Genomic DNA, 24,283 nt, shown 5'->3' with positions numbered 1-24,283 from the left:
ATACATCCTACGTTCCCGTAACCCTCCTGGCCTCAACCTTCGTTAGTCACTGTCCTCACCTATCAAGCCTCCTCCCTGTTTCCATTCCAGCACTACACAGCGATCATTTCACCACCACACCTAGTATTTTAATTTCTTTTATTTTTATTTCTCTCCTTTCCGCTACTTACCCCCTCCTCCCTTCTCTCCTACCTTCCATCTAAACTGCAACACTTCACTGTCCGCCACTCCCACCATACTATCCCTCCCCCTCCCTGCCCCAGCCTCCTCCTTAACCCCACCATTGCTGCTCGCAGTGTAATTTCATCTCTCTGAGGCTGCAGATGTGTGTGCAAGTTGCGCTTCCGTGAGTTTGTGTGTCTACTGCTGACAAAGGCCTTAATGGCCGAAAGCTATGATTGTGTGAATCTTTTTATTGTGCCTATTGCAGCTCAGCATCTCAGCTATATGGTGAGTAGCAACTTTCCTTCTCTCGTATTGTTACACTCCATTGTCAATCATAAATGTGACAAGAGAACTTGTGTACACACTGTCATGTATCTCAATGGATCACTTCATGACAAGAATAATCATCGATATCTCGTATGCCGGCAGGACCGGCATACTTCACAGTGACACCCTTCAAACACTCGACAGATATCAAGAGACACAAACTTTGAAGATTTATCTTGTAGTGGTTGTTTGCAGCCACAAATCCCAGCTCATGTCCACTACCTCCAATTATGGTTCATAGCCAACCTCGGGGAAGATCAGTTTGGATTCCGTAGAAACACTGGAACACGTGAGGCAATACTGACCTTACGACTTATCTTAGAAGAAAGATTAAGGAAAGGCAAACCTACGTTTCTAGCATTTGTAGACTTAGAGAAAGCTTTTGACAATGTTGACTGGAATACTCTCTTTCAAATTCTAAAGGTGGCAGGGGTAAAATACAGGGAGCGAAAGGCTATTTACAATTTGTACAGAAACCAGATGGCAGTTATAAGAGTCGAGGGACATGAAAGGGAAGCAGTGGTTGGGAAGGGAGTAATACAGGGTTGTAGCCTGTCCCCGATGTTGTTCAATCTGTATATTGAGCAAGCAGTAAAGGAAACAAAAGAAAAATTCGGAGTAGGTATTAAAATTCATGGAGAAGAAATAAAAACTTTTGAGGTTCGCCGATGACATTGTAATTCTGTCAGAGACAGCAAAGGACTTGGAAGAGCAGTTGAATGGAATGGACAGTGTCTTGAATGGAGGATATAAGATGAACATCAACAAAAGCAAAACAAGGATAATGGAATGTAGTCTAATTAAGTCGGGTGATGCTGAGGGAATTAGATTAGGAAATGAGGCACTTAAAGTAGTAAAGGAGTTTTGCTATTTGGGGAGCAAAATAACTGATGATGGTCGAAGTAGAGAGGATATAAAATGTAGGCTGGCAATGGCGAGGAAAGCGTTTCTGAAGAAGAGAAATTTGTTAACATCCAGTATTGATTTAAGTGTCAGGAAGTCATTTCTGAAAGTATGCGTATGGAGTATAGCCATGTATGGAAGTGAAACATGGACGATAAATAGTTTGGACAAGAAGAGAATAGAAGCTTTCGAAATGTGGTGCTACAGAAGAATGCTGAAGATTAGATGGGTAGATCACATAACTAATGAGGAAGTATTGAATAGGATTGGGGAGAAGAGAAGTTTGTGGCACAACTTGACCAGAAGAAGGGATCGGTTGGTAGGACATGTTCTGAGGCATCAAGGGATCACCAATTTAGTATTGGAGGGCAGCGTGGAGGGTAAAAATCGTAGGGGGAGACCAAGAGATGAATACACTAAGCAGATTCAGAAGGATGTAGGTTGCAGTAGGTACTGGGAGATGAAAAGGCTTGCACAGGATAGAGTAGCATGGAGAGCTGCATCAAACCAGTCTCAGGACTGAAGACCACAACAACAACAACAGGTACCCTCAGGAGAATAGGACGGTACTGCATACTACGTTCTTGATGAGATATATTGATCTGGACAGCTTGCAGCCATTCCACGTAATAAATTTGGTCCCTAGGCAGCCGTTATGAAAACAGATCAATTTGTGCAGAATTGTGGTACAAGTAGAATGTGGACATGGGAACATCTGGAATGGAAGCAGGATTAATGTCTAGGGTTCTCTTCACTGATTAGAGCAGGATTTTTCTGAAACCTGATAATCATCACAGAAGAAGGTAGAGATGGCCAGGTATCATAGTGCATTTCAAACATGCAGTCCCAAAGATTCTGGAGAGAGATAGGTCAGTATGCATTGAGTTCCCATCACGCATAGATACTGTTTCTTTCTCACGACTATCAATTGTAATTTGAAAGCTGTGCAGTACTGGAACAGGACCCTCCAACCTATTATCCAACCCTAAAGTTAATATTTGATGACATGTTTATCTTTCAAGTCTATAAGGCATTAGCACATCATCCTTAGTCCATGAACACGTTCCTCCAGGATGCAGGAATCAACTGCAGTACTCCCACCATGAATCTGATTGAGCATGCTTGGGACTGAAACTTAGCAGCATGATGTCACAGGAATTCTCATTACAGGTTGGATGACTTCAGGAAGGCTACTGTCAAAGAATGGGGCAAGTTTTAGCAGCAATGTATTGACCATCTTGTTTGAAGACATGCATCTGGTGCAAAATTAAGAACTCGCTAATAGCATATGTGAAAGAAATCTGGTTGGGAATACTGATGAAGGAGAGACTAATGTACAAGGGCGGTCTGAAAAGTTCTTGATCTGATACCGAAAATGACAATTTCTGCTTTCAAAGAAGTCTTATTTTTCAATACAATCTTCTCTAACACAAATAAATTTCATCCAGCTGTGTTCCAATGTCATTATCCACTCTCTAGAGGACTCCCCTTGAAATGCTGCAAAGAACCCATCTACAGCCTCAGTGGCTTCTTGATTTGACAAAAGTGCTGACCAGCAATGAATTTCTTAAGTTTTGAGAGTAAATGGAAGTCTGAGGGAGCCAAATCTAGGGTGGGTGTTCCAGCACTTCATAGTGCAAATCATTCAATTTTCCCACTGTCAAGTCATTTTTGTGGGCAGGTGCATTGTCCTGATGGAAGATGTTTTTTTCCTTCTTTAAGCCACGTCAGTTTTCATAAATGCTTGCCTCCAGTTTTGTTAGAAGTTGAGATAGTGCTCTCCAGTTACAGTTTTATATTTTTCAAGATAGTCAGTCAGCAAAATTCATTTAGCATCTCAAAACATCAATACCATGATCTTTCCTCGACTTCTTTGAAGCTGAAGAATCGGCTTCTGTCTACTTCATAGATTACTGTTTGGATTTGGGTGTGTAGTGGTGAATCAAATATTGCATCAACTGTCACAGATCGATGAAAAAAATCACTTCTATTTTCCCTAAAATGCACCAAGCACTTATTGGAAAGTGTCAAGCAAATGTTTTTGTGATCGGTAGTAAGCTCACGTGGCACCAATCTCGCACAAAGCTTTCTTATGTCAATTCTGGTGCAAGACATTGCAACACATACCTTTGATATCCATAGAGCATTTGCAAATTTTATGCATCTTTATATCCAATTTTCCAAAATCATGTAATGCATTACTTCAATGATTTCCGGTGTGCTCACACTTTTTAGCTGTACATCACATGGATAACCCTGGATGCATTCATGGTCAAGTTTAAAATTGGCCACCCATTTCTTCATGGTGGAAAATGAAAGTGAAGAAGTGTCATACACATTTAAAATTAGTAAATGAAGTTCGTATGGCATTAAATCTTATTTTACGAAGAATTTAATCACTGTACAACACTTGATTCCCTGCCTCCAACGTCACGCACACTACAACTGCTTCAAATGATTGCCTACTGATGACTGCTGCCTGAACTGACTTGCAATTTTACGTGGCATCTACTAATGTGTGTACCAAGGCAACGTGAAAAAAATTACACGAGTGGTGCTTTGATCTCTGGGCAAGGGCAAGAAGTTTTCAGGCAGCCTTCGTACATAATTCAAACTGGTAATTAATGAGAAGTTAGAATTTTCCACTTAAAGCATCAAACCACAAAGACACCAATGGCAAATAAACTATCTGGATGGAGAAACACACGTTACTGGTGACAGAACTATGACAACATATACAAACATTTTGTTTTACATTTAACAGTTAGTGCGTACACTAAAACTAGAATCACAATAATACTGAAGTAGTACAATTTGATTTTAACTACACTGATAAGACTGACATTACACCACACTACATACCATTGGTGACTGACTGTACTGCTGCACTTGCAACCGCAGCTGCAACCTGCTGCTGCTGTTCAAGGGTTTGCTTCTGTTGCTCTAGTGCCTGAAAATATTATTAGACAAATAAACTCTAGACAACCTTGTTAATGTATTAATAATTATCAAGCTTGCTCTAACATATACACACAAGTTGTCCTGTGATGAGGGGCAATCCTCAGCACAAAAGCTGGGAATAATGCTGGTCTTAAAATTTTCTTTTGCTCTCCGATTTCCTCATTAATGCACAGCATCAACCGTATTCAGAAACAACTGCTGAAGTGGATTATATACTGACTGTCCATAATCCAGCTGGAATACACACAAGCCTTGTAGAACTACAACAGACACTCTCAAGCTAGCCCCTCTACCCTTTTCCCCATCAATTATCTGTGGCTGAGGCAATTTAAGATGTTCTTTATCTGGTTGTCTTTTGTTTTCAGATGTATCAAGTGTCGTAGCCAGGCTAATTCACTTCAAAACTTAGGCCCCGATACCTACACAAATTTTCGAAACTGAAAGCAGCACTCCTTATTTTCAGTTCAGGTGGACTGAAAGCAACACAAGACAGTGAAAATTACACACTTTTTTATGGAGAAAGTTTGTACCCACAGCTTATTTTGCCCAATCTACTAATCATCAGAAGAAGCTGGAAATGTCTTATCATTATAGTGGAGGAGGAAATAATATAGCAAAATCATCCACAAAAAGCCAATACTGAATGGAACTTGCATAACAGCTACTGCAAATTTGGTTGTATTTAATAAGGACCCTTGGGAGACATCTTTCTCTATAGGACATGCATAATCCAGTATACAAAGGAAACATTGTACAAAAAGAATTGTAAAATGGTCAGTAGTTGTCACTGGAATTCAGTTCACTGAACTGTCTGAAGATGATGTATTTCCAACTAGTAGCAGCAGCTTTCAATATGTCGAACAAACCTCCAACCAGGTACTGTTTGCAGAAGAAAGACTTGTATTTTGACCTCCAGACAGATCAGGTTATCAGGAGTTGAATATGTCATGAATCCATACTGGAAGCAACTGAAGAGCTTCTTGGTTCCTTAACTCAAGTTAATAGGCGGTTCACCATGTACAGTAGGGTCTTTCCTGCACAGCTTGTAAGTGTGACACTACAATACCTACATGGAGATGTGCAGTTATCCCTGGCTTCAGCAAATAATTAAGACTGTGTAATTCCAAAAGTTTATATTTCCTAGTCTAAAACAACGAAAATAATCAACTATTGACAATTAATATAAATGGATAGGTAAAAAATCTACTCACCAAGCAGTAGCAGGAGAACACAAAACAAACAAACAAACACACACACACACACACACACACACACACACACACACACACACACACACACACACAAATATAACTTTTACAAGCTTTTGGAGCTTCCTGCCAGGAGGAGGAGCCACTGGCTCTGAAAGCTTGTAAAAGTTAAACATTTTTGTGCATGTGCTCTTCTGCCACTGCTTGGTGCAGACTGCCTTTTGTGACAGATACTGGCAACATTCCAATGGAGTTTATAAAATTAGTGGTTCATGGTATGCTTAACTGGGCTCATAAACCCTTTATAGGATGTTCATTTGCTCTCCCCATTATACAATTGGCTTTTGCCTTCATTATCTGAAAGTTGTGAGGCCCACAACACTTTGTCGGCCTTGAAATGCTGCATACCTGATCGCAGAACTGCACTATTCACTTTGTCAATGGCAGGTGATCAGAAAACTGTGGAATAGATGCAACATCAGCTCAGTGGCTCACATTCATAATCATTCTTGAATGAAAAAACGACCAGCTGGCTGAACAGCATTCTAACAATGCCTAATATGCTACATGTATACACATTGGACAGTGACCACCTGAGTGAAAAACTGACCATCACTTCCCACTGAGCAATTTCAAGAAGGGCTGGGGACCATACTGGAATATTAACAATATGGGATGACCTCTGTAGAACTGCTGAAGTGTGTTCACTGTCCTAAATTCAGAAGGCATAACATTTCCCTTTGCGCAATTCAGTCAACAGCTCTGCCAATGGAGCGAGTCGTAATGAGAGCCCAAAGCAAATTACGTGACTTGAAGTCCCGACAAAAAGACGAATGGTAAAGGGAAATGTGTGATTAAATGGTTGAGTGATTAAGTGTGTATCTCTTTGTTTGAGGGCACGTAATGGGAACATACTGCTACCCTGTTTGGTGCATATTCTACAGAGGCAACTGCTTGTGCAGCAGTATCTAGGGGAAGGAGAGTGGAGTGGTTTTCTTCCTCGACAAATACTCATATGACCATTTCCTCTCCCTACTGAGACCCACTTTTCCAATGGAAAATATAACCTCTCAACAGAGTGGTGTCAACTGTTTTAAATCTATCTCCTGCACAAACATTAAATGCAACCTCCACTGTGTTAATAATTTCAGCTTCTGCATGTGAGGGGAAGTTGCACTGTAATATATGGGAGCCCCACTCTACTAGTGTTTCTCCAGGCCCTTAACAACTCCTCCCCCCTCCCCCCCCCCCTCCTCCCTCCAAAGCCCCTCCCTGCTTTTCAATCCATTTATACGGGGAATTTGTGATGTTTAGGAAGAAAATAGAAGGTATCTTTGGTTCCCTAGATTTCCAGGTATCTTAATCACATTCATTGGACAGCATCAGCTCCACCAGTTAGATATCTTTGGATATGTTTCCTTTAATTATTATGTTAGTGCATAAGTTCATAGAGTTCCTGTTCTGCATGATGGTATTCCAGTTGCCATGGGTTTACTTATTGATTGCCATTTTGTCATTTGGAGATAGTTAGTGGAGCTGTGGATGCTAGAAAATGGAATGCCATGAGGAGAAATTGGAACATTTCCGCCATATTCTTCTGTCTGAGTTCAATAGATGGGTGAGCAGCTAGAGACATCTACACCTTATACGGGGATAATGGTCAAGGACAGAGCATGGCAAGAAAATGGTTTTCTTATTTTAAGAAAAATCATTGTGACATCAGTGGCTCTCCATGTTCCAGAAGAACTTCGTGGTTTGATGAAGATCATTTAAATGCATTAATCCACAATGATCCACTTCATGTGTACCTGAGAATTGACAAATGTGATGAACTGTGATCATTCTGCCATTGTGAGACATTTGTCTGCAATGGGGAAGGTTCAAAAATCGAGTGTACAGGTACCATGTGCTCTAAGCAAAAATTACAAAAATCAGCGACTGGGCATAAGTGCATCTCTGCTTGCTCATCATCAATTGGCTCACAAACAGCACTGACCATTCCGATCCTGTATCATTACTGGTGATGAGAAACGGTGTCTCTGGAAGCAGCAGCTCTCCTTAAAAAGACCTGCACCTGACCACAAAAGATAATGTTATGCATCCGATGGAACAGCAACAGTGTGGTATAGTACGAATTGCTTCCCTGAGCTTTAACTGTTGGAATTTATTGTCAATGATTGAGAGGTCTTGCAGATAATCAACAAATAATGAAGAGGAAGACTGCATGAAATGATACTACTCCACGATAATGCCTGCCTGCATTCTGATAGACTGATAAACACTTTACTGGAGTTGGGTTGGGCAGTGATTCCACACTCATCTGATTCACCTGACCTCGTTCTCTCAGATTTTCACCTTTTCTGCTCTCTAGGGAACAACTTTCAAGGAACTTCCTATCTATATGAAAACGCACTCCGAACATGGCTCGATGAATTCTTTGACTGAAAACCACTTGATTTCTACATTTGCAGAATCAAAAAGTTACCTCCGTGTTAGCAGACTGTTGTAAAGAGCGAAGGAAAATATATTATTGATGAATAATGACTCTGTTATGTGGAACTGTTGTGTTTATCAAAATTGTGGAAAAACACTGCAAACTTACACACTAACCCAGTATTTTGAGTCTTCACACAATGTTTCTCTTTTGGATAATACATGTTTGCCTTATCTTCTATGTCTGATCGGACATATGGGAACCTTTGGAAAAGTACCATATTGCAAGTTCACTTGCAAGCAGAATTATCAACACTAGGGTTCTTCTGTGTTTGAGTAGCTGCATAAACTTTTGGCACTGCCTTTTTAATAACTGAAGTGCAGGACGTATTAAAGGCAATGTATTAAAGGCAGGATGTTATTGATACTTCGTGAGCTTTCTTCACTTCAGTATAATAGATACACTTTTGTGATTTTCAGCAACTGCACCTTTTCGCTGTCAGTGAACAATGAACATTTGTCTCATTATACAGTTGCCCAAGCAGTTCACCCAAAAGAGCGATGACAAAATTGCAATAACTGGTTAATGAGCTGCCTGTCTACACCTCTTATACCTTCTCTGAGTTTTGTATGAGTTTTGCACGAAACTAAGAAGTGCTCAGTTAAAGAATACGACATGTTAAAAGAGCAAAAGTAAAATCATAATTTTTTTTACTAACAAACTTCATGTTCTGTGCAGTCCCTGTAAGAGTATCCCATCTTTTTCTATCATTGTGCTACAGAAATGAGAGGAAGTAACCATTTCATTGCTTTGAACTTTTTGGTTGTAATGGAGAGTGAACTTTAATTAAACATTTAACATTACATCACTTCTCTACATACTCCATCGGTACATTAGAGCCCTTCAATAACAGTTGTTTTGTTTACCTTTCTGTTAACAACCATCTAATGAAGATCAACTTAGTATCCAGTAACTTAAATGTTTATTGTTCGTATTTTATCACAAAGAGAATTCACTTGAGAAAACTACAAAATTACAAGGAGAGAGAATGCTGGCCAGTAATATCAATAGATACATTTAAAAGTGTAAAATTATTCCCAGCTTTTGGAATTATTAACTAAAAAGGTGGAGGCAGTCGTATACTTGCATAGGCTGTTCTTTTATTCTGAATATACACTTTATTCAATTATTAGCAATTACCTAATTTTGACCTTGGGAACTGTCAAAGTAAATAAAAATAATTCTTTTGTAATATCCATAGCATGATGCACCCAGTAGTGTGGGGGGAAATCCCTAACAAGAGTTCAGCATAACCATAGTAGGTAATGGCGTAACTGCCATAGATTTGAAGTCCATATGTAAAAGTGCTTGCAGGTGTGAATATTGTCAAGCTATCAGTTTAATAAGTCATGGATGCACAATACTGGCACATATTACTTACAGAACAATGGAAAAACTGGAAGAGGCCTACCTCAAGGATGACTCTACAACTTATCCTAGAAGGTAGGTTAACTGTGACTCTCTGAAATTCTGAAGGCAGAAAATATAAAACACAGGAAGTGAAATGTTATTTGCAATTTGTACAGAAACCAGACTGCAGTTGCAAGAGTCAAAGGACATGAAAGGGAAGTAGAGCTTGAAAAGGGAGTGAGACATGGTAGTATCCCCAATAACATTCAATGTGTACACTGAGCAAGCTGTGTAGGAACCAAGAAGAAATTTGAATTGTAAATTAAAGTTTGTGGAGAAGAAATAAAAACTTGCCAATGGCACTGTAATTCTGTCAGAGACAGCAACGGACTGGGTGTAGCAGAGGAATGGAATGGGTAGTACCCTGAAGAGAGGTTATAGGGTGAACATCAACAGAAGTTAAACAAGGATAATGGGACTGTCAAGACAGTGCTGAGACAATTAGATACAAAATGAGATACTAAAAGTAGAAGATGAGTTTTGCCATTTGAGCAGCAAAATAACTGATGATGGGTGAAGATGAGAGGACATATAATTCAGACTGAATAAAGCAAGAAAAGTGTTTCTGAAAACGGCGAATTTGCTAAACATCAAATATAAATTGAAGTGTTGGGAAGTCTTTTCTGAAGTTATCTGCCTGGAAAGAAGCCTTGTAGGGAAGCAAAATGTCGGGGACAAACAGTTCAGAGAAGAAGGCAATATAAGTTTTTGAATGGTAGTGCTACAGAAGAATGCTGAAAATTAACTAGGCAGATCACGTAACTAATGAGGAGGTCCAAAACCCTCTTTACTGGCATTCATCCTATTTTGAGTATCTGCAGATGACTGGCAACTGGCCATCAGAATTTTATTTCTATCACTAGATCAGTATTTGATGTAAGAGGACATGAAAACTTGTGAGCATCAACTGTATGTATGAATGTCTTGTCCATGTCGAGCTCTGTAGCTTATAGAGATTATATGTAAATCATAATAATCACTAAATTGTTTGGCATAAGTTGCTTGTTGGTGGTAGTTTATTTTCCCAACTAGTTTCGGGCATTGCACATCATCAGCAGTATTTGTATCACACAAGAAGACAGTTATTTTTTATAATACATTACTTACAGTGTATGCAGTAGTTTTATGGATATGTGACTTTTCAATTAATTGTAATGTGAACTGCCTTATAGTAATGTTTTTTAGCATATGTCCATGACAGATCCTAACATCATTTTATAAGGACAGACTAATTTAAAAAACAAAATAAAGAAAAATGTCAAAAATTTTGCTAGTATTCTTTAATGACAACAAATTTCTACGTTCTGCTAACAGAAATAATACAAACTAGAAGTAGCATTATATAAGGTGGAGAAAAATTGTGTCAGAAAATTTTAACCCCAGATTGTTGATGCCCGTAGGAACCAAAATTATTAATGTTGTGTAGGATGACAACACACCATTTTTAAACTACGGAAACTTGGCACCATGTGCTCCAAGTGGCTGTGGGATTGCCCTGCTGCCATTCGTTGGTTGATGGGCAGTGCTATGGTTGTCAGTCCACACATACGAGGGGTGTCTGAAAAGTCCGTGCAAAGTCCAAGAGATGGCACCACCGGCGTGTATTGAGGTCATGTTCAGTTAGCAGCATCTTTGGAAAGAACGCACACCAAGTTTCAGCCATATTGGTCTATTTCTTTGTGTTTGGCATTCGTGTGAATCAAGGATTTCAAAAAATGGACGAAAAAGAATTTTGTGCTGGTGATTAACCATTATTTTATGAAACGCGAAACACCTCAGGAGACTAAAGAGAAGCTTGATAAACATTACGGTGACTCTGCACCTTCAATTAGAACAGTGGTTTCCAAATTTTCGTAGTGGCCATATGGGCACAAATGATGCTGAACATTCTGGATGCCCTGTGGAGGTTACAACTCCAGAAATCACTGATAAAATCCATGATATGGTAATGGATGACAGAAGAGCTAAGGTGCACTAGATTGCTAGTGCTGTGGGCATCTCAAATGAGTGGGTACATAATATTTTGCATAAACATTTGGACATGAGAAAGCTATCTGCACGATGGGTTCCGCGATTGCTCACGCTTGAGCAAAAACGGAATTGTGTGAAGTGTTGCAAGGATGGTTTGCAGCTGTCAGGAAGAATCTGCAGGACTTTTTAAGCGTCGTTTCATCACTGCGGATTAAACATGGATACATTACTATACTCCTGAGACCAAACAAATGGGTTCCCAAGGGAGAATCTGCATCAAAAAAGACGAAGACCATTCCTTTGGCCGGAAAGGCTATAGTGACTGTCTTTTGGGATTCGCAAGGGATAATACTCATCGACTATCTGGAAAAGGGTAAAACTATTACAGGTGAATATTATTCATTATTATTGAACCATTTGTAAACCGAGCTGCAAGAAAAACACCGGCGATTGGACCGCAAAAATGTCCTTTTCCATCATGACAATGCACCAGCACACACCTCAGCAGTTGTGGTCGCAAAATTAATGGAAATAGGATTCCAACTCATTTCACATCCCCCCTATTCTCCAGACTTGGCTCCCTCGAACTACTATTTGTTCCCAAATTTGAAGAAATGGCTGGCGGGACAAAGATTTTATTCAAACGAGGAGGTGATTACAGTAACTAATAGTTATTTTGTACATCTACATCTACATTTATACTCCGCAAGCCACCTGACGGTGTGTGGTGGAGAGCACTTTACATGCCACTGTCATTACCACCCTTTCCTGTTCCAGTCGTGTATGGTTCGCGGGAAGAACGACTGTCTGAAAGCCTCCATGCGTGCTCGAATCTCTCTAATTTTACATTCGTGATCTCTGGAGGTATAAGTAGGGGGAAGCAATATATTCGATACCTCATCCAGAAACGCACCCTCTCGAAACCTGGCGAGCAAGCTACACCGCGATGCGAGCGCCTCTGTTGCAGAGTCTGCCACTTGAGTTTGCTAAACATCTCTGTAACGCTATCACGGTTACCAAATAACCCTGTAACGAAACGCGCCACTCTTCTTTGGATCTTCTCTATCTCCTCCGTCAACCCGACCTGGTACGGATCTCACACTGATGAGCAATACTCAAGTATAGGTCGAACGAGTGTTTTGCAAGCCACCTCCTTTGTTGATGGACTACATTTTCTAAGGACTCTCCCAATGAAACTCAACCTGGTACCCGCCTTATCAACAATTAATTTTATATGATCATTTCACTCCAAATCGTTCTGCACGCACACTCCTAGATATTTTACAGAAGTAACTGCTACCAGTGTTTGTTCCGCTATCATATAATCATACAATAAAGGATCCTTCTTTCTATGTATTCGCAATACATTACATTTATCTATGTTAAGGGTCAGTTGCCACTCCCTGCACCAAGTGCCTATCCGCTGCAGATCTTCCTGCATTTCGCTGCAATTTTCTAATGCTGCAACTTCTCTATATACAACAGCATCATTCGCGAAAAGCCGCATGGAACTTCCAACACTATCTACTGGGTCATTTATATATATTGTGAAAAGCAATGGTCCCATAACACCCCCCTGTGGTGCGCCAGAGGTTACTTTAATGTCTGTAGACGTCTCTCCATTGAGAACAACATGCTGTGTTCTGTTTGCTAAAAACTCTTCAACTTGGACAATTCCTATATTCAGAAGGGATCAAAAAATTAGAACAGCGTTGGATGAAGTCGAAAAGGAGACTATGTCGAAAAATATAGGTTTACCCCAAACACGTAAGTAGTTTTTATTTCTGCATGGACTTTTCAAACACCCCTCGTACAAACATGCCTCGTCCCGTCACTGCCCTAATGCGACATGCGCAAGTGTCGAATACCACCGAGCATGCGAGCTGCCTTGGATACATTGTGATCTCCAACAGGCAAAGCATTCGCAGTCACGCATTTTCCAGAGCATCCGGCAACAGGGCAATCCCATGGCCAATTGGAGAGTGTGGCGCCAATTTTCCGGAGTTTAAAAATGGTGTGTTGGCGACTTACACAACACTTATAATTTTGATTCCTACTGGCATCAGCTACTCAGGGTTAAAATTTCATGACACAATATTTCTCCAACGTGTATGCATTTCATGATGTACAACAAAAAGTAATCCTCATATGTATAGCAATTGCCAATGACAATGAGACATATTTTCATGTAAAAATCCTTATGCTGATTACAATATGCATATATAAATCAAATAATCATATTATTACACGAATATTATGAAATTTCGACACCGACATGTGATGGAGAACATTACTATAAAGTAATTACTATAAAGTAATTACTATAAAGTCTTTAAATATGTCTGCTTGTGTCTGTATGTGTGGATGGATATGTGCGTGTGTGCGAGTGTAGACCTGTCCTTTTTTCCCCCTAAGGTAAGTCTTTCCGCTCCCGGGATTGGAATGACTCCTTACCCTCTCCCTTAAAACCCACTTCCTTTCGTCTTCCCCTCTCCTTCCCTCTTTCCTGATGGGGCAACAGTTTGTTGCGAAAGCTTGGATTTTGTGTGTATGTTTGTGTTTGTTTGTGTGTCTATCGACCTGCCAGCGCTTTCGTTCGGTAAGTCACCTCATCTTTGTTTTTATATATAATTTTTCCCACGTGGAATGATTCCTTCTATTATATTACTATAAAGTAAGTCACATTACAATGAGTTGAAAAATCACATTTGCATAAAACACTGCTATATACATACACTGTAAGCTTTTGATAATGCTGACTGGGATACTCTTGGGATGGGGTTGTAGCCTGTTCCCGATGTTATTCAATCTTTACACTGAGCAAGCAGTAAACAAAACCAACGAAAAAATTGGCGAAGAAATTAAAGTTCAGGGAGAGGAAATAAAAACTTTGAGGTTTGCTCATGACACTGCAACTCTGTCAGAGACGGTAAAGCACTTGGAAGAGCAGTTGAATGGAGTGGACAGTGTCTTGTACGGAAAATATAAGATGAACGATAACAAATGCACAACTAGGATAATGGAATGTAATCAAATACAATCCAATGATGCTGAGGAAATCAGATTAGGAAACAGGACACTTGAAGTAGTACATGAGTTTTGTTATTTGGGCAGCAGAGTAACTGGTGACACTCAAAGAAGAGAGGATATAAAATGTAGACTGGTAATGGCAAGGAAAGCACTTCTGACGAAGAGAAGTTTGTTAACAATGAATATGGATTAAAGTGCTAGAAAGTCTTTTCTAAAAGTATTTGTTTGGAGTGTAGCAATGTATGGAAGGTAAACATGAACAAAAAACATTTCAGCCACAAAGAGAATAGAAGCTTTTGCTTTGTGATTTTATTGAAAAATGCTCATGATTAGATATGTATAACATGTACCTAATAAGGAAGTACTGAAGAGAACTTGGGAGACAAGAAAACTGAGGTACAACTTGGCTAAAAGGGATCAGTTGATAGGACACATTAAGAAACATCAACGTGTCACCAGTTTAGTACTGGAGAGAATTGTGGGGGTTAAAATCTAAGAGCGAGACCGAGAGATGAATTCAGTAAGCAGATTCAGAAGGATGTAGGTTGCAGTAGTTATTTGGAGAGGAAGAGGCTTACACTGGAGAGCTGCATCAAACCAGTCTTCAGACTGAAGACCATAAAAACAACAAACACTGTAAGTAACATATAAGAAATACATGTTTTTGTGTAACACAGACACTGCTGATAATGACCAATGCCTGAAACTAGTCTGGTAAAATAAATACCAACAAGCAGCTAATAGCAAATAATTAATGATTAAAATAACTTATTTACAACTGTATGTACATAAATTTATATTCAATCAAAAGGTTTGGTGTTTTAATTGTATGGACATTGAGTTTTACATGTGGAGATGAGGGACTAGTCTGGTAGAGCTGCGCCATATGAGACACGGTGTTTTGTGCTCTCATATAGATAAGAGATTTAGATCGAAATAAAACTTAGTTTTATAGTGATAACTAATTAAATACGTCTGTTAGTGTGTTTTTCAAGCTTACCATTAAAGGTTTCACATTTCTTTGTGTATTTTTGTAGAAAACACGAGAAGATCGTGAAGTACGGTTACAGTTTTACTTCTGTTTTACATTTTGGACTAGTAAACTTAAAGAATCTCATTTAATTGCACTTTTTTTTCTTTCTGGCCAGTTAAGTACAGCATATCCCTTTACTGCTTTAACTCTTTTTTGTGCAGCTCAGCATAAATTTAATTTTGTGGATCTACAAACTTTGCACATGGTAGCTTTTTTTATACACAGTTGCCAGTAGACATAATTTTCATAAATGTGTTTTCGTGTTTTCTCATAATTTAATTGATTTATCCTCACCAAAGTATTATTTTTATCATAAGTGAAAAGTGCCTGACTTGCCACAGAATTGTTGGCTCTGGGGCTTGGTGTGATGATGCAGTAGTTTTTACCACTGGGAAGGCTGTGGTGGCATGGGAATTAGGGAAGTGAATCAGACTCATCAGTGGTTCTGTAGGATAAGTACTAGAGATTCGAAGGAAGTGGAACAGGAAAGGAAAATTGCTGCCTTTCTGGTAGAGTTAGATTGGGCTAGGAAAGATCTGGGCATGTTAAGGAGGGAGAATGGTAAAGCGGAGTGGGAAGTGGCAACAGGTAAGAGAATGAACAAGGTTAGACAGTTTTATGGTGAATGTTAAAAATAAGTATGACCTGTTGCTTCGTTTAGAAACTGGTGAGCTTCATGCAGACGTTATATGTAGGCAGGGCAGTACAAACTTCCAGCTAAAAACTGATTAAGAATGTAGGGAAGTCAGCAAATAGAAAGAAAGTTCTGTTGTTAGGTAGTTCTCATGCCAGAAGTGTAGGCCAGCTTTTGCATGATGACTAAGGATCAGAGAACCAGGTTACCAATCTTTTTAAACCTAATACTGTGCTCTGTCATGTGACAAAGGATGTAGGTTCACTCTGTTATAGGTACAATATAGAGTGAAACTATACACTAATAAGGATTGCATCAGCGTCAAGACATAATAGAGTGGAGTTTGTGTCTCCGACATCATTTGGACTCTTCTATCAGGAAAGTTAATTTGGAGTCAGAACGGCTGCTTGGGTCGGATGTGGGGGGGTCACATATTGGTGTAATTCCTGTTGATTTCCTCAGTAGGTGGGATTATATTAGGTATGGCCCACACCTCAACAGGAAAGGGAAGGGTAAACTGGCTGGGCTAATACAGATAATTTAAGGTAGGGAGGCACTGCCATAGTGGTAAAACACCAGTGGCTACAGGTCTTGGAGCAGCAGCTTTTTTAGGATAGAAAGGACAGAAACAAGTCAAGTCCTATGAAAGATCAGGATTGAAATGAACCTTCAGTTTGAGAAATAAACTAAACAGCATAATTCTGGCACAATGTATCAGCAAACACAGCTGTTGCTTAAAATATTCACAAATCAGCAGAAATTTTCTTTCAACCCAGTTTCATCTCAGTCAATATGAAATGTCAACTATCTCGAGTGCATCAAAATATTCGAGGCTAAGAAATAAAATTAATGAATTATTTATCTACACTGATGAATTAGTCAGCCAATCCATTTGACATAATCTGCCTCTCTGAACATCAAGTGACCAACTGTATAGATGTTTTAAGTGTTGCAAGGATTTAGATTGGTTTCTCACTTTTGCAGAGTGGAAATGGTGGATGGAGGAGTTGCCACACGCATCAGGAATTGTCATAAATTTAATAGCACAGACATTCATAAATTTTGCCTAGAGCAGCATAGGGAAGCATGTGCAACAGAAGTAGAATTTCACAATAAATCATTCATAACAGTAAGTGTACATCAATTATCAGCAGGTAATTTTTTATCAGTTTATAAATCACTTTGAAGCTCTATTGGCCTATCTGACCAAAAAATAAAAAAATAAAAAAAAATAAAAAAAAATTGTGGTTGCTTGTGATTTTAATGTAGATTTTCTCAGAAACCCTTCCAGTAAGAACCTGCAGTCAGTAGCATTGTCATTCAACTTAATATAATGTTAACTTTTCAACCAGAAATGCTAAGAGTTCGAACATGGCTATTGATAATATCTTTACAGAAATTTCTAATGAACAAAATTATATTATAAAACCAATAATAAGTAGCATCTCGGACCATGATGTGCAGTTCCTCTTGCTAAATGTTAATACTGATCAGGATGTAAAACCTACTAAACCTCAGTTCGAGAGGGTAGTTAGTAAGTTAAAAATTGATTGTTTTAGGAAACTCCTCAAAGACATGAATTGGAGTGATGTGTACAATTCTCATAGCATGAATGAGAAATACAACACTTACGTACCACAAAATATTGAAGAAAGTAATACGGACATCAAAACAAATGCATTATCCGAAAATGATAGTCACATTAGGTAACAAAATACAGACAATATGGGATACAGTGAAGAAAGAGACTGGTAGAACCTATGGATAACAGGTGTGTGTAGTGTTGCTGAAATTTACAATAAGCACTTCATAAATGTTTGTGAAAAGATGAGGTTGTCAGGTTCAGTAGATGCTGCAATGGAATAACTAAGACCAGTCATTGGAAATAAGGACAATAATATGTGTATGGCCCTCACAACACCAGCAGAAGTAATGTCCACCATAAAATCGTTAAAAATCAAGAAATTCTTGTGGCTCAGATAATATATCAACTAAGTTGATTAAACAGTGTGCCTCTGAGTTTAGTGACCCCGAAGTTATTGTGAAATCAATCTTTTATCAGTGGCGCATTTCCTGAATGGTTGAAGTACACTAAAGTTAAACCTTTGTGTAAGAAACAAGATAAATATATACCATCAAACTTCCATCCAATTTCACTTTTGCCCACATTCTCAAAAAATATAGAAAAGATAATAAACAGTCCTCATCCTAACCATCTGACTATAAATAAAATATTATCTATGTCACAATTCGAAATTCAAAGGGTTCCAATGTACTCCATTCATTAGACAATACGTTATTGGTACATGTTGTGGTCTGTCCGACACTTTTGACTACGTGAATCACAATGACCTTTTCAATAATCAGAATATTACAATATAACAGGAAATGCTGCAAAATGGTTCAAATCCTATCTCTCTGACAGAAAACAAAGGGGGTCAATAGGAAATAGATGTGCATTAAGCTATCAGGTATCATTCAACTAGGAACCAGTAACACGTTGTGTCCTCCAAGGTTTCATCTTAGGACTATTACTTTTCCTTGCGTATATCAATGACCTTTCATCAGTAACACTACCAGAGGCCAAGTTTGTTTTGTTTGCAGATGATACAAACGTTGTAATAAATAGTAAATCAAATATAGTCTTAGAAAGGTTGGCTAATGAAATTTTCATGGACATTAATAAATGGTTCCAAGTCAATTCTCTGAAACTAAACCTTTTTAAAGAAAGAGAAAGAGAAAGAGAGAGAGAGAGAGAGAGAGAGAGAGAGAGAGAGAGAGAGAGAGAGAGAATATAATATATGCAGTACGGAACTCATAAAAGGTTTCCTGCTTTATGATGACAAGTAGATAGAAGAAGTTCAAAATGTTAAATTCTTGGGATTACAGCTTGATAATAAATTTAACTGGGAGGAGCATACCACAGAACTGCTGAAGTGCCTAAACAAATCTCTATCTGCTACACGAGTGTAGTAAGACCTAGATGAGATAAAAATTAAGGAGCTAGCACACTTACGCTTACTTTCATTTCATAACATCATACAGGATTATTTTCTGGGGTAACTCATCAAACCAAGCTAAAATTTTCCAAGCCCAAAACCATGCAATTCAAATTATTTGTGGTGTCAACTCAAGAACGTCCTGCAGAGGACTGTTTAAGGAACTGAGGATACTGACTACTGCTTCCCAATATATCGATTGCTTGGTGAAATTTGTCATTAAAAACATACATACATTTTTTTCCTACCAAACCAACGGCTGAGTTCATAGAATTAACCTAGAAATAGAACTAGCTTCCACAAGTATTTAAAATCACTTACTTTGGTCCAGAAAGATGTCCACTCTTCCGCAATACACATTACCAATAAAATGCCAGCAGTCATAAAAAAGTTTAATAACGAAGTTCAGTTTGAGATGAGTCTAAAGATTTTATTGGTGACCAACTCCTTCTACTCCAGTGATCAATTTCAAAGCAAAACCAGCTGATGCTTGCATATTAATAGTGATATCACATAAACGTGAATATTGTGTACAATCTAACTTCTGCACAAATTTTGTGCAGTAATGTGATCATTGTAAATAAGTGCTGTAAAATAGCATATCTGTTCTTACTTTGTAAATATTTATTGTGTATTCTTGTTTTCTGACATATTCCACAACCCAGAGGACTGCATCACTATGGATCAACTGGAACGAAAAGTACCTCTAGGCTAATCTCTGGAAAACCATGTGAAAACCCCACTCAGGAGAGGCAGTGTACCAGAGCAACGGCTGTAAAAACTGACACTGGTTCTAGATCTGGCTCACCGTCTTGTCTTGTACTTTTCTCAGTTCGAGAAAGTCACATGGAATACAAAAGTTACAATACCTTAATGACTAACAATAACAAATTTCTCATTTAATCTAAACAGCCAATAATGCGAAAATACGATATTTCAACAGTACCTGTATCTGCTGTAAAGCATGCTGAACAAATGCCTGGTGCTGCGCTTGGTAACCTTCATAGGTCTGTTTTGTTGCAGCCATTATTGGGGTAATGACAGCAGCATGTTGTGTAATGAGTGCTGCTTGATATTCAGACCAAGAACGTGATGGGTTTCGTAACTTCTCCACAACTGAAGAGTCAAAATAGTTATTCTTGGACTCCCACAGGTTTAACAACTGTATTAAAAAAAAGATGAATTAGAATTGTTACTGAAGAAAGGGACATTGTAAAGAGTGAAAAAATGCTTGTTAAATAAAACATTAATAAACAACTACAGCAGCAGCTTCGGCCAGGCCTCCCTTATTTATGTAAAAAGTTGTGATGCTAAAAGAATTCATTCACAAAAATTGATAGAAGAGAAATGAACCACATGTGTGAAAGAAAGGTGCCAACTGTACATATGTTGAATATTAACAACAGAGCTTCTAAAATCAAATGCTGGCAGTCTATTAACATTTGGTCAAACTTGCAATCAAGAACACACAAACCAAACACAAGTGGCAGAAACTAATTTCAGGGACTAGAAAATTTTGCCCTGAGAATTAATTTCAATGTTATCCTGGCATTTACTTTATTAAAATGCTTTGAATATTAACAGAAGTTTCCAAGATTTCAATGTAAACTGAAACAATGGAAACTCTCAGTTGGAATACCAACAAACGTAGGGAAAAGACAGATTGCTACTTACTGTACAGACGATACATTTAGTTGCAGATAAGTACAATTAAAAGACACTTACTATGTGCAATGTGTGTGTTTTAGTTGTGCCTGTCTGCTACCTAATGTGACATCTTTATGGTAAGCAGCAATTATCTTTTTCTTATATTATCTATCTGTCCTTACAGTAGCAATCTGTCTTTTCCAACATTGTAGATTTTTCTTACATTGTTGTTTTAAAATCCTGCCAGACAAGAAATAAAATAATGCTATCCAGTAAAAAAGATGTCACTGACACCTGTCTGATTCTCCACTGCTTTATACCGTGTGACTCTAGAGAGGATGTTAAATGTTTCTGTATCACTGAGTTGTGGGACATGATCTTTGGCCCCAAAACACGTTGAAAAACTTTTGCCTCGCTGTATTGCTCATGATCATAACATGACTGACACAATATAATTTTAAAGTATTCTAAGTCAACTAATTACACGATAGAAACACCAACAGGCCATTTTTATACCCCAAACCCTCTGCCACATGGGAGCTAGGATGTCTTATTGTCACAGTAAACACCAAGTCACATATGTGCCAATTCTTTTTGAAATTTCTTGTCACCAATAACTCAACAACCTCAAAAACTATTGATTTGACACACACACACACACACACACACACACACACACACACACACACACACACACACACACACACAAACATTTGACTGATATTGCTTCAGATGTTTCTGAGTTAAGTCTTTTCACCCCCACCCCTGTGTGTGGTGTTTGGTTCTTACCCTCACTGTAATCTTCATGTGAGTGCACACAACGTATCAAAGTTTCATCATAATCAGATGAATGGTACAAAAACGCACAGAAAATAAACAAACAAATATTCATTTATGTACATTACATAATGAAAGAAAACTTACCTTATATTTTAACATCTTACCTGTTTTTCTATGCTGTTGCCACTCAACTTTAAATATTTATTGCAGCACTCCTGCTCTCCTATGCCCTCTCAATACATAGTTGCCTATAAGTTGTTGAGCTAGTCACTTTTAGTTTGTTGTCATTTCTATAGGGATGTCCAACCAAAAAGTTGTTTAATTTGGGAAAAAGATGGTAACAATTTGGGGCTAAGCAGCTGAGCTATAGGGTGAATATTCAAAATCTTCCCACATAAAAAGCTGAAGCAAATCCTTTGGCAACACATTTATGGTCTCTCCTCCGAGCTTAATGTCAGTGAGCAGGACACCCTTTCAATCCCAAAAACATTCTTGGGGCTCAGATTTTGAGACCATGAGTGACTCAATTTCACTGATTGGTGCTTTGATTCTGGACTTTTGTGGAAAACTCATCTCTTACCACTAGTAACAAAGTGGTTCAAAACTCTTCACCATCTTTGTCGGATTTTGTGAGAAAAGTCAATGCAGCTCCCTTTCACTGTTTTTTCTGTTCATCTGTCAAAAGTCGAGGAACCCACCTGGCACATACTTTTCTATAACCCAAATCACCACTAACAGTTTGATAAAGAACTAACAACATAATTTCAGGAAACCACAAGCTCAATACTTCACTAGTGAAACATTTATCCTGTTCAATTTTTCCCTCAGTCCTTGATTAGAGTTTACCAGTCGTAACTGACAGTCAGGCTGACTGTTGCTCATCAAAAATATTATTCATTCCTTTGCAATTAAACACGATGCGCAATTTTTGAACTGAGGCTTCAGTTCACACGTTTCCATAAACTTTTGTTATATGTCCATAAAATTTAATAATAATAATAATAATAATTATTATTATTATTATTATTAATGTTGTTGTTATTATTTTTCCCCTATGTGGAAACTGTACTTACTACACTACAAGCCTCAAACCTGGTATGATTGTAAATTTATCACACATTTTAAAACCCCAAAAATAAGCGGTATGCCACCATTCCTGCTCACTGCTAGTGTTATACTGGTACCAATAACAAGGAAGATCTGTGACATGGCCAGGAGAATACAGGGAAAACTGCCCACCTTGTCAGACTCTTGCAGTTCCCACATTATAATCTGATATCTTGTTGGGCAGTGACACTTTTGTTATTCATGCATTTCTTACTCATCAGAGTTAGCACATAGGACCAAATCCACCACAGCGGTTAACAATGCCTACAATATTCTTACATGACATTACCATCTTTGTCCTCTTCCAAATTCTGGAAATGGATGTCCCAGCCACATAACATGCAATATTCAAAATCTGCAACTAACTGACACAAATATGCACTTGAGATACATTTTTGCACCTGCAACCCTCCACACATTAGGCAACGCAAGTTCACCATGCCAGCATAACAACTTCAGTTGTAATTGTGCGCAAGAATGACTTTGTTTGGTGGCACAAGCAAACAAGGTGCTGAACACCAGCTCCGTTTCCTAAAGTCCATTCATTTCCCTGAACGTGCAACCCCCCCTCCTCACCCCCTGTGCACACACGAATCTTATTTGGGGGTGTTTGTTCTCATACTCCTATCACCTCTTCTATTGGCCTTCCCTCCTCCCTATGCCTTCTCTGTATGCATTTTTCACATTGGTCCCTTCAGTCACACCATTGGGAATTACAGACAGACAGACAGACACACACACACACACACACACACACACACACACACACACACACACACACATATGTTCCAGCACAGCAGTTACAATTTTTTCAGAAGACATGGACACTGGAAAATCACATAGCAATGCATGGTTGGATATGTTTTCCTGGAGTGGCAGTGACAACCCAAAATACAAGAAAGGAAGGACACAAACAAGAGGAGTAAACATCTTTCTTATGCTTAGTACTGCAGAAACCAACAAATAAGAACAAAAACAGCCAATGACAGTCCTCAAAGAAGGCGTCTGAAATTACAACCCCAGACAGTGAAGGATGCCTCATATTTCTGGCACACTAAAGATCTAATATTCTACAAAAATACCAATGGTTTTCCAGATTTCCCCTGCCACAATGTGTGCAACAAGTTTGTCAGCATTGTTAATGAAGGTTTCATACATCAGTGTCCTCACATAACCCCAGAGGAAGTAATCAAGGAAAGTGATGGCTGGTGATCTTACAAGCCAATGAACCGGACCACTCTGGTAGCTCCAGTGTTGCTGACATCAAGTGGTAATACACATCGAGGCTGTAATGTGAGAGGGCCACATCATTCTGAAACCGTACGCCAGAACTAAGCATAATAAACATGTTTCTCACCCTGTTCATGTCATTCTTTCCTTGTGCTTTGCCCACCAGGAAAGTGCTCCCAGCCATGCTTTGCTATGTGATTTTCCATCACCTAGGTGTACTCTCTCTCTCCTGAAGGTTTGTACCCCATGCTGAAGCACCTAATATATATTAGGTTCGTGTATAAGTTCATAGCAATTTTGTTTTCCATATTGTTTTTCTGGTTGCTATGGGTTTATTTATCAATTGTCATTTTTTATTTGTAGTTCACTGTTGCTATTTGAGTT

At 38.6% G+C, this 24,283-nt stretch overlaps 1 protein-coding gene across 4 annotated transcripts in view; it reads right to left on the bottom strand.

Annotated features, from left to right (window-relative positions):
• Positions 1 to 24,283, bottom strand: part of LOC126477483 (calcium homeostasis endoplasmic reticulum protein) — a 352,133-nt gene that overhangs the window by 152,017 nt on the left and 175,833 nt on the right. For all 4 annotated transcript variants that reach the window (XM_050103620.1, XM_050103623.1, XM_050103621.1 and 1 more), the window contains 2 exons: positions 20,082 to 20,297; positions 4,258 to 4,345 (listed from right to left, as the gene is read on the bottom strand). In XM_050103620.1, the coding sequence (XP_049959577.1) occupies positions 4,258 to 4,345; positions 20,082 to 20,297 (304 nt within the window). The remainder of the gene's footprint in view (positions 1 to 4,257; positions 4,346 to 20,081; positions 20,298 to 24,283) is intronic.

The sequence above is a fragment of the Schistocerca serialis genome, chromosome 1, assembly GCF_023864345.2.
Source record: "Schistocerca serialis cubense isolate TAMUIC-IGC-003099 chromosome 1, iqSchSeri2.2, whole genome shotgun sequence".
Classification (NCBI taxonomy): domain Eukaryota; kingdom Metazoa; phylum Arthropoda; class Insecta; order Orthoptera; family Acrididae; genus Schistocerca; species Schistocerca serialis.
The sequence above is the reverse complement of the archived record's forward strand: the minus strand, read 5'-3'. Positions and strand labels throughout refer to the sequence as shown.